The sequence below is a fragment of the Bos indicus x Bos taurus genome, chromosome 29 (genome assembly GCF_003369695.1).
Source record: "Bos indicus x Bos taurus breed Angus x Brahman F1 hybrid chromosome 29, Bos_hybrid_MaternalHap_v2.0, whole genome shotgun sequence".
NCBI classification, from domain to species: domain Eukaryota; kingdom Metazoa; phylum Chordata; class Mammalia; order Artiodactyla; family Bovidae; genus Bos; species Bos indicus x Bos taurus.
The window spans coordinates 32,566,168-32,580,995 of NC_040104.1; the positions used below are offsets into that span (position 1 = coordinate 32,566,168).

The 14,828-nt window shown below is 38.5% G+C and overlaps 1 protein-coding gene across 4 annotated transcripts in view; it reads right to left on the reverse strand.

Annotated features, from left to right (window-relative positions):
• PAK1 (p21 (RAC1) activated kinase 1) overlaps positions 1-14,828 on the reverse strand; it is a 161,661-nt gene that overhangs the window by 46,302 nt on the left and 100,531 nt on the right. For all 4 annotated transcript variants that reach the window (XM_027531450.1, XM_027531449.1, XM_027531451.1 and 1 more), the window contains 2 exons: positions 12,752-12,899; positions 7,335-7,372 (listed from right to left, as the gene is read on the reverse strand). In XM_027531450.1, coding sequence (XP_027387251.1) covers positions 7,335-7,372; positions 12,752-12,899 — 186 coding nt within the window. The remainder of the gene's footprint in view (positions 1-7,334; positions 7,373-12,751; positions 12,900-14,828) is intronic.

Below are 14,828 nucleotides of genomic sequence, written 5' to 3' on the forward strand. Positions count from 1 at the left end.
AAATGAGAATAAAATTAACTCAGCAGCCTCTCCATCCTCTTGGGGGCCTAGGGCTACCCACTGTAGACTATAAACACCAAGTTTGTTGCTTTCTAAAACTGTGCGGGAGGGGATTTCATCACCGTCCTTAGCAACACATTCTGATTTCCACACGTGATGGCTTTGGGTGGTTGTATTAACGACTACTAGAATCAAGAGATATAGGTTTCTTTCCCAGAATTTTATTGCTTATCCCTGTGTTCTTTGCCAAGGCTATCCCACTTTAAGCCAAAGTTCTCATCCATAAAATGGAAATGATGACAAGAAGCTCTCTGCCTACCTTAGAGGACCACATGGAGAAAGAAATGAAGTGATGTGGGTATAAAAACACTCAGAAAGATGTAAGGAATCAATTAAATTATCATTATGGTTAATAACTACAAAGCTCTTTTTTAAAAGTGACTCCAACTCATCCACTGATTCACTGTAGATAAAGTGCCTGGTCCTATGGCTTACATTTTAGAAGAAGATACATTTAATATTCATCACCAAATTGCCAGGTAATAGTAAGAAACATGTGAGAGTAGAGATTGATTTAAAGTAAGGAATTATTACCTTAGATATAAGTAGTCATGAAAAGATCTCTTTAATGGCCAGAATAAAATGAGAAAACAAGCCATCAGACCCTCTGGGAAAAGAATATTCCTGGCAGATGGAAGAGATACAAAGACTCTGAAAAGGGAACATGCTTGGAATGTTCCCGAAACCTCCAGGTGCCTACATATACTACTGAGAAGTGCTTATCATTTTAAAACTGCTGAACTTTGGGTAAAAACATAGGGATCTCTGATGTTCTGGCCAGGATTTCTCCCATCCATCCCACCCTAGCTTCATTAGAGCAGGGTTTCTTCCAGGGAAGGCAGGCTGCAACTATGTGGTCCAAGAGGGCTCACTTTCATTTGGAGGAGTGAGCAGTGCAAAGGCCCAGTGGGGCCATCAGTGGAAGTGACCTCCCAGAGACGGCAGCAGGAGAGGGTCAACAGCTGCTAGCCTGAGGCTGCAATCATGGATAGGGCAAGTGAATTCTGGCCAAGACTGCTCAAAGATACAACAGACATTAGAGAGAGGTCCTACACTAGTCATACATGCCTGGCTTTGTGCACATACATAAAAGCTTCAAAAGGGACAACCAGAAAGTTAAAGTTTCTGGACAGCCCTGAAAGAGATCTCAATAATGAGCAATGATATAGATTTTAACAACACTATCAGTCAATGCAACCTAACTGACATATACAAAACATTCCACCCAAGTTCTGAAGAACACACATTACTTTTAACCATTTATGGATAATTCTTCAGACTAGAATATATGCTGGGCCATAAAACATATCTCAATAAATTTTCAAGACTGAAAACACACAAAATGTCTTATTTAACCACAGTAGAATTAAATTAAGAGGTAAACAACGACAAAAAATTTCTCCAAAGAAGATAAACAAATGGCCAATAAGCACATGCCCAATACTCAACATCATTATTAGGAAATGCAAATCAAAACCACAATGAGATACCACTTCATATCCACTAAGATGGCTATAATCAAAAGACAGACAATAACAAATGTGGGAGAAGATATGTAGAAATTAGAAGCATCCTAATGTTGGTGGGAGTGTAAAAAGGTGCAGCCATTGTAGAACACGGTCTAGCAGTTCCTCAAATGGTTAAACATAGAATCACCACGTGACTTAGAAATTCTACTCCTAGGTATATACCAAAGAGAAATGAAAACACAGATCCACACCAAAGTTTGTACATGAATGTTAGTATGAGCATTATTTATAATAATCAAAAATAAGAAAAAAGCCAAATGCCCATCAACTGATGAATAATCAATACAATAAAATATTATTCAGACTTTTATAAAAAGGAATGATGTCCTGATACATGCTAAAACATGGATGAAACTCACAAGTATTATACTAAGTGAAAGAAGCTAGACACAAAAGACTACATGGTCTATGAGTCCATTTACATAAAATGTCTGGAAAATGTACGTTTATATAGACAGAAAGAATATCAGTGGTTTCCTAGGGTTGGGCATGGGAGTTGGAATGAACTGTAAAAGAATACTAGGGAACTCTTTGTGGTGATGGGAATATTCCAAAAATAGATTGTAGAGACAGCTGCACAAGTCTATAAATTTAATACAATCACTGAATTGTACAATTCAACTAGTATGGATGAATTTTACGGTATATAAATAACAGTCAATAATGCTATCTTTTAAAAGTAAAAATTTTAAGTTATATGTAAAACCAGCAGGTTCTTATCTTACATTTTATATAATACAGATATGTAAGGAGTTAAAAGTAAAAATTCCTCAGGAATGCCTGATAAAGATGGCAGATTGAACATAGGCATCTATTTCTTAAAATCTCATTAGAACTATAATAAATAATGGCCTGTTAAAGCCATTAAACCCAGAAGGTTGGGGAAAACAGGAAAGAAGGCAGGATTAGCAAAGGAGGCAAAGACAAATAGATGAGCAGTAACTGTTAAAAAGACCAAATCTCAAGTTGATGGTAGGCAAATCTGAAAACCAGTCTACATATCTATGCTGCAAAATTAAGGCAAGGAAAATAGAGTAAATATTTTAAAAAATCAGAGAATTAGTCCAGCAAGTCTTAAAAAAAAAAAAAAATGTGATGATCTAGTTTACCACCCTTGGAAAGGCTAAACACTAAATATTAACAATATTTACCTGTTGGGTAAATCAAATCCTTTACGATTATACAGTGAAAGTGACAAATAGATTCAAGGGATTAGATCTGATAGACAGAGTGCCTGAAGAACTATGGATGGAGGTTCATGACATTGTACAGGAGGCAGTGATCAAGACCATCGTCAAGAAAAAGAAATGCAAAAAGGCAAAATGGTTGTCTGAAGAGGCTTTACAAATAGCTGAGAAAAGAAGAGACGCTAAAGGCAAAGGAGAAAGGGAAAGCTATACCCATTTGAAAGCAGAGTTCCAAAGAATAACAAGGAGAGATAAGAAAGCCTTCCTCAGTAATCATGCAAAGATGGGCACAATAAAGGACAGAAATGGTATGGACCTAACAGAAGCAGAAGATATTAAGAAGAGGTGGCAAGAATACACAGAAACTATACAAAAAAGATCTTCACAACCCAGATAATCATGATGGTGTGATCACTCACACTAACCTAGAGCCAGACATCCTGGAATGTGAAGTCAAGTGGGCCTTAGGAAGCATCACTACAAACAAAGCTAGTGGAGGTGATGGAATTCCAGTTGAGCTATTTCCAATCCTAAAAGATGATGCTGTGAAAGTGCTGCACTCAATATGCCAGCAAATTTGGAAAACTCAGCAGTGGCCACAGGACTGGAAAAGGTCAGTGTACTTTCTTTAGAAAAGTGTCTTTTAAGCTTAGGATCAACCTTCTGATACCTTTTGCTCACTTAACATGGAGGCTACCCCAGCTTTTTCAATTACAGAATTTAAAGTAATTTACTCTTGAAGATTACCCAGGACTCTTTCCTGTTTTTTATATATATTCTCTCACATACAGAGCAGCTGTGTGAGAGAATATTTTATATATATTCCACATACAGAGCAGCTGTACTTTCTGCTGTCAATCTGATCTTATCTGCTTTCTATCTTCCATAAATTTCCAACAATGGTTCATTAATAAGCATTGTTTTGAATTTATTTTTATGTATCTTTTCTGAATTTAAGAAATTAAGCATAGCAAGACAGACAGAGATATGAATTCATCCCACTACACAGATCCAAATTCCAGAGGTCTCTTTCTAAAATGGTTGTTGTTATTCAGTAGTTCAGTCGTATCCAACTCTTTCTGACCCCATGGAGTGTAGCCTGCCAGGCTCCTCTATCCAAGGATTTTCCCAGCAAGAATACTGGAGTGGGTTGACATTTCCTTCTCCAGTGGATCTTGCTGACCCAAGGACTGAACCCACATCTCCTGCACTGGCAAGCAGATTCTTTACCACTGGGCCACCAGGAAAGCCCTTTCTAAGATGGTAGTTTAGACTAAAATAAACATCTAACTACATTATTTAAAATACTTCCTTAGCTCAAGTGGAGAGTCCAAGTTCTTTCACCTGACATGATGGATCCTTAACAATGTGGCTTTTGTTCATGCTACCTCACACAAGAAAGCATTGATGGCCCTTTTTTCTGGCTGGTATCATTGCCTACATTTACCTGACACTGTGTTACTTACCTGACACTGTGTTATCAATCCTTGTTTACGTGTTCTGATTCCTCACTAAGTAGTGAGATCAAGAGCAAAGACCTTACCCATCCTTGACTCTTGGGCACCCACAGAGCCTATAACATAGTAGGTGACCATTTTATAAATCAGAGCTCAGGCATTAAAATGCTAAATAATCTGAGATGGATCTCAGACCAATGAGCCACAAATAAAAGAATTTTAGAACTAGAAGAAACATTAAAGGTTATGTTTATTAAATGAACAAACTGTGAGGGCCCAAGAACCTTGTGCCAACTATCCTGTACTACCAAGCAGAATAAATCACTCCATTAAATATGACCCTCATTTTATGTTATTCATGTACTCCTCTTGCAGCCCTCATCCTTCTATTTTTTCTCAGGGACTAAGATAATGCAAAAATTTTATCTCTGTATCACCAATACCTGGGCACAAAGAAAGTGCTAAATAAATATCTATGGTTAAATGTATAAATGAATGCTGCAGAGAACTTAATATTGTACTCATTTCTACTACTAATTCATTCAAGGATAGGAAGCATGTCATGTTATCTCTGAGTCCCAGTTCCTTGTGTCAGGAGATTACAGTATCATTCAAATATTTCCAATATCAAATGGAATGATCTGTGTGAAACCAATATGGAAAACGATGCCATGCTATCACAGGACAAACCATATCCCCACATATAACTAGTAAGGAAATAAAGAGGACTGAGCCACAGGGATAATGTTCTGAATTGGGGAGAAAATGTCCTTGACAATCTGGTGGTTTTAACTGTAGATACTAAAATCAGTACAGGTTTTTACAAAGCAGGTGTTATCCTCTCCGCCATATGGCATGAGCCCCAGGGCTCCTCCTCCTCACTAAGGAACAACAGACCAAAGGCTTTACTGCAATCTCCTTTATAAGACCTCTCTGACATCTTCTTTCTCAATTCCCTGCCACAGTGGGAAAAAAACCCAGGACAGAGACTCAGAAGACCTTAGTTCTAATCTGGTTGTATCACCATACCAATTATGAGTCTCCAGGAAAGTCTGTTTCCTACCTGTGAAATGGAGATGATAATTTCTTCACAAGGTTAATTTGTGAGGACGAATTATGTTAACATACATAAGTTACTGGGCTTCCCTCATAGCCCAGTCAATAAAGAATTTGCCTGCGATGCAGGAGACACAGGTTTGATTCCTGGGATGGGAAGATCCCCTGGAGAAGGAAATGGCAACCCATTCCAGTGTTCTTGCCTGGAGAATCCCATAGACAGATGAGCCTGGCAGGCTACAGTCCATGGGGTCATGAGAGTCGTACACGACTTAGCGACTAAACCACCACCATATAAGTTACTAACATAGTGCCTGGCACATCTTAGCTACTCAATAAGTAATAGCTGCTACTTCGCCTTTAAAAGCATAAAGACATTTGAGCCACAAAGTACAGTTCAGCTTTGGTTAACATCCCTTCTTCAACAATTTACAACTCAATAATGGGGAGAAATTTCCAAGGATCTTAACATCAGCAAGTTCTTCACCACCTTTTAACTGTATCTCTTCCATCTGATGAAAAAATGAATCAGTGGAAAGCAAAACGAACTGGGAATCAGTTACCTATTGCCAATAACCCTTCTCAATTTCAGTTTTATCATCTATTATACAAGGATAATAACCTGTCTCATTAAACTCCTGTGAAGAGTAAAAGAGATCGTGAATATGAAAGGACCCAGGATGCTACTGGCAATGGACATGTGAACCTTTTTTTTTAAATCACTAATTACAGTATAAATGACTCAGAATAAACCAATCTCCAATGCTGGAAGCATGATTCAACGTTCTTGGATTGTGACTCAGTATTGTGTTAGAATGTATGACTCTTCCACTTAAGATCCTTCAATAGCTTGTTATTACCTTTAAAAGTTAAAATTCCTACATGATCTGACCTGCCTACACTTCACGTTCCAATCATAACAAACCACTCGCAGTTCTCTGTGCAAGCCAACCTCACGAACCTCCTTGCCTTAGCACATGCTATTTATCCTCTGCCTGGAATACACTTGTCTCTTTATTATTCTTCCCCAAGACAACTAACTCATTCAGTTCAGACTTCACCATCAGGAAGCTTTCCTTAAACATCCAATCTTTTATTCAGTACGTGCCACAGTTTAATTTTATTCAGTATTATATCGTTGTGTGCCACATGCCGTGGAACCTGCAGCTGACAGGTGAGACACAGTTCCTGGCCTCATGAAGTTTTAGCATCCTGTACTGTAACTGTTTGCGCCTTCATGACACTCATACGACTGGGAGATCAGGAGTTTGATAATGTCTGATTCATCCCTATACTGTCATTTCTCCACAGAGGACCTGGCATAGAATAGCGGCTTTGCAAATGTTTAGTAAATCAACATAAAATAACCAACTGTGCACAAGAGACAGCACTAGATAAAAAGAATAGCAGTAATCTAGTATAGTAAGCCACAGCTTACTCATTATAAGACCCTTTCAAATACATCAATACCTCATCTCATAATCTGCTTTAGAAAAAGGAATTGGTAAGTTGTGAAGGTCAGAGGGACCCATGAGGTCATCAATGACTTCTATACATTCCCTCATGTGATAGGACATTCACTACAACTTCAGAGGACAGAATGAATGACCTTAAATTAATAGAATCTGCTCCCTTCAACAATTAATCCTAATCCTGGTTTTGTAAACCCAATTAACCCAAAAGAAGGAATTCTCTTTTAAATGCAGCTATTTGAGGACATTTCCAGGTAAGGCAAAGTGTATAGTCCTCATTCTACTGAGAAAAAAACTGAAGCTCAGAAAGGCAAAAAGGTTCAAAGCTAAAACTGAAAACTGAGTCTAGGAGCCAGTTCTTCTGGTTCCAGGGTTAGGATTTCTAGAGCATTAATAAATTAAAGCTGGAAGGGAAATCTACTGCTTATTAACTTCAAGTCCTTTACTCTGAGGCCCAGGGTGGGAGAGTGACCAAGATGAGTGCCCACCAGCCCAGACTCTGCATCTACCACACTGACCTGATCCCTAAAAATCATACCTGCCCATATCAGAATAGAGGAAATAAAGGCTTACCAAAGTGTTAGAAGAATTATAATCCTCAGCTGATTTATCTACAAAAGAAAAAAGACAAGTGATTCAGTCAGTAAACAATTACAGTGAATCCTTTCTTAAGACTTAAGAAGCCTATTCAGTAAAATACTTGCCAAGCTTAGAATAACAGTGTTACTGATACTACAGTCTCAATACCATGCTAAATACTTTATACACATTACCACCTCTAATCCTTGCTACAGCTGGGTACTATTATTATGTCTACTTTTATAAATTTGGAAACTGACATTCATTGAAGTGATTTGTCTACAAATTATTTAACACACAGGTTATTAGGAGTCAAGATTTGAATCCTGGTCTAATTCTAAATACTATGCTATAACTATATCCACATTATCAAGCCTCAGTGATTAAGGAAATTTCCTCCATTCTAAGAGAAAAGGAAACAGTTCCTGACTGGTATCACCCTGAGACATCTATAACAAATCAGCATGCGACTTCAGCTTTTAGAAAGGATCCTTCTATATTCATGTCTATTCGCCACAAGGAGAGAAAAACTAAGGAAACTTAGTTAAAACTTAGAAAAACTAAGAAAAACTTAGGAAAAGAGCTTCCCGGGTAGCTCAGCTGGTGAAGAATCTGTCTGCAATGCAGGAGACCCTGGTTTGATTCCTGGGTGGAGAAGTTCCCCTGGAAAAGGGATAGGCTACCCACTCCAATATTCTCACTTGGAGAATCCCCGTTGATAGAGGATCCTGGTGAGCTACGGTCCGTGGGGTAAGCGTCGGACATGACTAAGCATCTTAGCACAACACGGTCATGTCAAGTATAATTAAAGGTATGGTCTTATTTCTGACAATTTCTGACACTAGATCTAAACTCCCTCAACATCACCAAATTTTATTAATTCCAAGATATATATTTTTTCACATTAACATCTCTGAAACAAAGATGTGTCCTACAGTCAAAGGTATTTCATGATTTAATTGGCAGCTTCTTTTTTCTTCATGTATGTAAAATAACAATGCATCTTACAATCAATGATATCTTAAACTTGATAAAGTATGATACACAAACCCAATGGAGATCTAGCAAGAAAATAAGTTTAAACACCAAGTACTATGTTTGGATTTATTCTTTAATTCCTAGAAGTCCAAGAAGAAATTGATTTCATCAGTTCACCAACAATGGAATTAAGGAGAAGAAATATTATATCAAATCCTACATCTACCTCACCAGGAAACAAGCCCAGATAATGTCCAAGATCTCACATACATGAAAGTGTCAGGTATAGCTCCTGTGATCCTGTGACAAATTATGAACCCACAAACTGTGATAATATGTTCTTAAAGCAAGCCCTGAATGGCAAGCTGTACCCTAGAGAAATCAAATCAGGATATAGCTTAAACACAATTCACTTGTTTTTCTTGTCCAAAAGCAAATTCCATACCAAGCAGAATACTATGCCTTCACTGCACCACCTCCAACCGTCCGTAGTACTACTGTTTTGGAGGACTGGGTATTCTGGTAATAAACATATCTCAACCGTATAAAAGAAGAGTAAGTTTGCACCTTCTAAATGAGATGTACAATTTTTATATATAAAAATTAAATTTCATAGCACAGAATGACACAGCAGAAAGCACTTCCAATCCCTTCATTTTACAAATAAATAAACTAAGGTTCAGAGGAAAAGAAACTGGTTTAAGATTACATAAATCAAATGCCACAAATTCGTGGCAAAGAGGGCTAAAACCCAGAACCTGAGGTTGTCAGTTCAGTTCAGTCACTCAGTCATGTTCAAATCTTTGCGACCCCATGGACTGCAGCACACCAGACCTCCCTGTCCATCACCAACTCCCGGAGTTTACTCAGACTCCTGTCCATCGAGTCGGTGATGCCATCCAACCATCTCATCCTCTGTCGTCCCCTTCTCCTCCCACCTTCAATCTGTGCCAGCATCAAGATCTTTTCAAATGAGTCAGCTCTTCGCATGAGGTGGCCAAAGTACTGGAGATTCAGCTACAACATCAGTCTTTCCAATGAATATTCAGGACTGATTTCCTTTAGGATGGACAGGTTGGATCCCCTTCCAGTCCAAGGGACTCTCAAGAGTCTTCTCCAACACCACAGTTCAAAAGCATCAATTCTTCGGTGCTCAGCTTTCTTTTGGGCTTCCCTGGTGGCTCAGAGGTTAAAGCGTCTGCCTGGAATACGGAAGACCCGGTTTCGATCCCTGGGTCGGGAAGATCCCCTGGAGAAGGAAATGGCAGCCCACTCCAGTACTCTTGCCTGGAGAATCCCATGGAGGGAGGGGCCTGGTAGGCTACAGTCCATGGGGTCGCAAAGACTCAGACACGACTGAGCGACTTCACTTTCAGCTTTCTTTTTAGTCCAACTCTCACATCCATACATGACCACAGGAAAAACCATAGCCTTGACTAGACAGACCTTTGTTGGCAAACTAATGTCTCTGCTTTTTAATATGCTGTCTAGGTTGGTCATAACTTTTCTTCCAAAGAGTAAGTGTCTTTTAATTTCATGGCTGAAGTCACCATCTGCAGTGATTTTGGAGCCAAAAAAAATAAAAGTCTGCCACTGTTTCCACTGTTTCTCCATCTATTTGCCATGAAGTGATGAGATCAGATGCCATGATCTTTGTTTTCTGAATGTTGAGCTTTAAGCCAACATTTTCACTTTCTTCTTTCACTTTCATCAAGAGGTTCTTTAGTTCTTCTTCACTTTCTGCCATAAGGGTGGTATCATCTGCATACCTGAGGTTATTGATATTTCTCCCGGCAATCTTCATTCCAGCTTGTGCTTCATCCAGCCCAGCGTTTCTCATGGTGTACTCTGCATATAAGTTAAATAAGCACAGTAACAATATACAGATTTGATGTACTCCTTTTCCTACTTGGAACCAGTCTGTTGGTCCGTGTCCAGTTCTAACTGTTGCTTCTTGACCTGCATACAGATTTCTCAAGAGGCAGGTCAGGTAGTCTGGTATTCCCATCTCTTTCAGAATTTTCCACAGTTTATTGTGATCCACACAGTCAAAGGCTTTGGCATAGTCAATAAAGAAGAAATAGATGTTTTTCTGGAACTCTCTTGCTTTTTCCATGATCCAGCGGATGTTGGCAATTTGGTCTCTGGTTCCTCTGCCTTTTCTAAAACCAGACTGAAGTTGTCAATCTAGTCTAAATTTTGCTTATCACATTACCTATTAGTTGGTACAGAAAATAAAGTGTTAAAAAAACAGGAAACAAAAAAAAAATTGGCATGAAAAATTGTGCTTTGGTTTTAGACAGCAAAGGATTTAAAGACCAAGTTGAAAACACACTTACATCACTGGTGTATCACTCAATTGATATGTTAAGGCTCTATGAATAAATCACTTACTTCCCCTGAGCCTAAATAATTTCTCTGAGTATGCAAAATGTGGGTAACAGTACTTGTGCTGCCAGTCTCTCAATGTCATCATGAGAATCAAATGAGATAATTTATGTGCAAGCATATACAAATTGAAGTAGTGTTGTCATAATTAATATGAGAATAGTATGAGAAGAAAGGAAATAGGAAAATGAGAGAGAGGACATTTAAAATAACTATGCCATAAAAAAATGAGATCTACTGTATAATACAGAGAACTATATTCAATACCCTATGATATACTGTAAAGCAATTATCCTTCAATTAAAATTTTTAATAAATAATTTTTTAAGGGAAAAAATATCATATGATAAACCATACTGGAAAAGAATATTTTAAAATAGAGTGTATATATAACTGAATCACTTTCCTGTATAGCAGTAACTAACACAACACTGTAAATCAATTATACTTCAATAAAAAAATAACTATGACAAATACACAGTTTTGCCTGGAGCTGCTTTGGTCTTCAACTTACAGAAAACAAAAAATCCTTCAATGTTATTCATTTATGGATACATCCAGGAACATACACACAATACCCTGAATGTGTATATCATATACCCATATTCACTCATATATACTTAAAGGGGACTTTTTATATTCCAAACATACAGAAACCCACAGAGCTGCTTCCATAAACAGAAACAGTATTTGTATGTATCTACACACATACACATAAAAAGAGATTATTTCAAAGACTTTGCTACTGAGGCTTTCAAAACCAGCTCATAATCTGACATCTCCATGACAAACTCTTGAAAACACAAACCCTAATCTAGAAAACTTTCCTACCCATGATCCCTCAAACCCAATACTGCCTTGGAATAACTCACTCCCTGAATGGAAGAAGTGAGATAGATCCAGCGGGGACAGATATCAAGGAAGGAATATGCTAGGGACATGTATAATGCTCTGCTGGGCACCACTATGAGAATGAGCAAAGCTGCAGTTTGTCATCCTCACCATCTGTGCCCTTTGCTACAAGCCAGATACTTGCTGGGAAAAGTATCCTTCAAAATCAGTTAGTTCATCCTGGTTCTCACTATCCCCAACAACACTGACCTTTAAAAGAGACAACAGTAACACCAGCATTAAGCATTGAACTCAGAGTTAAGAATAGTGGTTAAGAGACTATTAATTTAGGCACAATAGAAAGGCATTTGGGGCTCTAATGTTTGCAAAACAAGAGGAAACTGGAAGTGGTATATACTAAAGATACTACTTGCCCTAAAATTCTAAGATGCTATATAAAAGGCAAGTTTCCAGAAATGTAGGCCTTCTTAGGACTTGCTTAAGAAAAGAAAAATCTCTCTGCCATGGAAGGAGGTGTTCTGAGTAAGAGTTACTAGAAGGAAGTGGTAATTCCTAGTCCAGGAATTAGGAGACCTGGATTCTAATTCCAATTCTGGTATGAAAAACATTCTGAAAAACACAGCCCTTTATGCAGACACAACGAATACATCTAAAGAACATTTATTATTATATTTGGCCTTTTTTCATTTGACTGATAAAAATTCATTTCTTGAGGAAGAAATTGGGCTTGCCTACTTAAATGTGTTATCACATAACTTACTGATATTGAAACAATGGTAACAATGGCTTACATTTCCACGGTGCTGTTTTATAACCTACAAAGAACTTTCACATCAGTGAGCTCATTTATTCTCATTACAACCTCTTGAGATAGGAAATAACATCCCCATTTTGAAGCTCAAAGAAATAAAGTAATTACTAAAATCTAGTCAGTATCAGAATCCAGATTTTCTAGCACAAAGTCTATGTTTTTATACATAACATCACAGTATTTTTTAGAAACATGCCGTTTTAGAGTAAAGACTCAAGTTTGATGCAAAAACCCAAAATCGTAGCTCTCAAATTCCAAAATTCCATCTTAGTGAAAGTGCCATCTCTACTCTTCCTGTAATGTTCTTCCTTCACATCAACAGGCATCCAATATGAAAACATTTTTTTTTGGCCCTAGACTGTCCTGGACACAATCTCCATACCTGTAAAGCTCATATACTTCTGGCTGTTGGAGGTCTTCTTTGAGTTATAAAATTCCAACACATCCAGAACAGCCTGCGGGTTTTTCTTCTGCTCCGACTTAGTGATATTTGATGTCTGAAGCAAGCGGGCCCATTGCTCTGGCATCCCCTGTAAGAGAGATATATAAGGCTGTCAGCAAGGCACACAGTCACAGGGACCCTGAAGCAAATTCAGAACTAACTGTGGAGTGGAAGATTGGTTCAAGATGGGGAAGCAGAGGACGTGTGCTCACCTCCTCCTCCAACAGTTAGTTAGTTTAGCACAACTAACTGCTGAACAGTTAGCTAGTTTGCTGGAACCCATCAAAAAAAAATCCAAAGACAAAGGTGTAGCCGCAATGAGATCATAGGACAGGCACAATCACTGTAAAACCAAATCCAATATCCACCAGGTGGGAGACCCACAAACTGGAGAACAATTTTACCACACAGAAGTTCTGCCACTCTTGTGAAGATTCTGAGCCCTACGTCAGGCTTCCCAGACTAGGAGTCTGGCAATGGCACTAGGAAACCCCAGGGAATCTAACTTTGAAAGCCAATGAGATTTGACTACAGAACTTCCACAGGACTAGGGGAAACACACTCCACTTTTGGAGAGCACATACAAAACGTTGAGCCCAACAGGACCCAGGGAAAGGAGCAGAAACCCCACAGGAGAATGAACCAAACCTATCTGCTAGTGCTGTAGAGTCTCCTGAAGAGGCAAGGGGTGGCTGCGGCTCACGGTGACAAGGGCACTGGCAGCAGTACTACCCATTGGCATGAGCGCTCCTGCAGGCTGCCATCAGCCCTATCATAGAGCCTTTAGGTCCAGGGTTAGGTCACCTCAGGCCAAACAACAAACAGGGAGGGAACACAGTCCCACTCATCAGCAGACAAGTGGGTTAAAGTCGCTGCTCACAAAAGCAAAATCAAGAATACTATACCTCTTGAGATAGGAAATAACATTTAGATTTGACATGGAAATCAAAAGATTTAAAGACAAGCAAAAACTAAGAGAATTCAGCACCAGCAGACCCACTTTGCAACAAATGCTAAAGGAACTCCTCTGGGTGGGAAAGAGACTAGCAACTTTAAAAAAGAAAACTTCTATATATATGTATTGTTATATCAAAACCTCATGGGTGCAGCAAACCCAAAAACTACATTGTGTGTTAGTCACTCAGTCATATCCGACTCTTTGCAATGACAAGGACTGTAGCCTGCCAGGTTCCTCTGTCCATGGGATTCTCCAAGCAAGAATACTGGAGTGGATTGCCATTTCCTTCTCCAGGGGATCTACCTGACCCAGGGCTTCAACCAGGGTCTCCTGCATTGCAGGTAGATTCTATAGATACACATAAGCAAAAGAAAGATCACCCCAAACACAACACTAAAGATGGTAATCAAACCGCAAGAGAACAAAGGAGGAAGGGAAGAAAAAAGACCTATGAAAACAAACAGAATAATTAACAAAATGGCAATAGGAATATACATATTGATAATAGATTATATGTGCCAACCAAAACACAAAGACCGGCTGGGTAGATACAGAAACAAGACTCATATAGATGCTGTCTACAAGAGACTCTCTTCAGATCTAGGGATACATACAGACTGAAAGTGAGGGGTTAGAAGAAGGTATTCCATGGAAATCAAAATTAAAAGAAAACTGGAGTAGCAATACTCATACAAGACACAACAGACTTTAAAACAAAGACTGTTACAAGAGACAAAGAAGGACACTACATAATGATCAAGGGATGAATCCAAGAAGATATAAAAACTGTAAACATATATGTATTCAACATAGGAGCACCTCAATATATAAGGCAAATTTTAACAATTGTAAAAGGGGAAATCAATAGTAATGCAATAGTAGTGGAAATTCAGCATGACTAATTATTAGAGAAATGCAAATCAAAGCCACAATGAATATTACCTCACACCAGTCAGAATGGCCATCATCAAAAAATCCCCAAACAATAAATGCTGGAGATGGTGTGGAGAGAAGGGAACCCTCCTACACAGTTGGTGAGAATTTAAATTGGTACAGCCA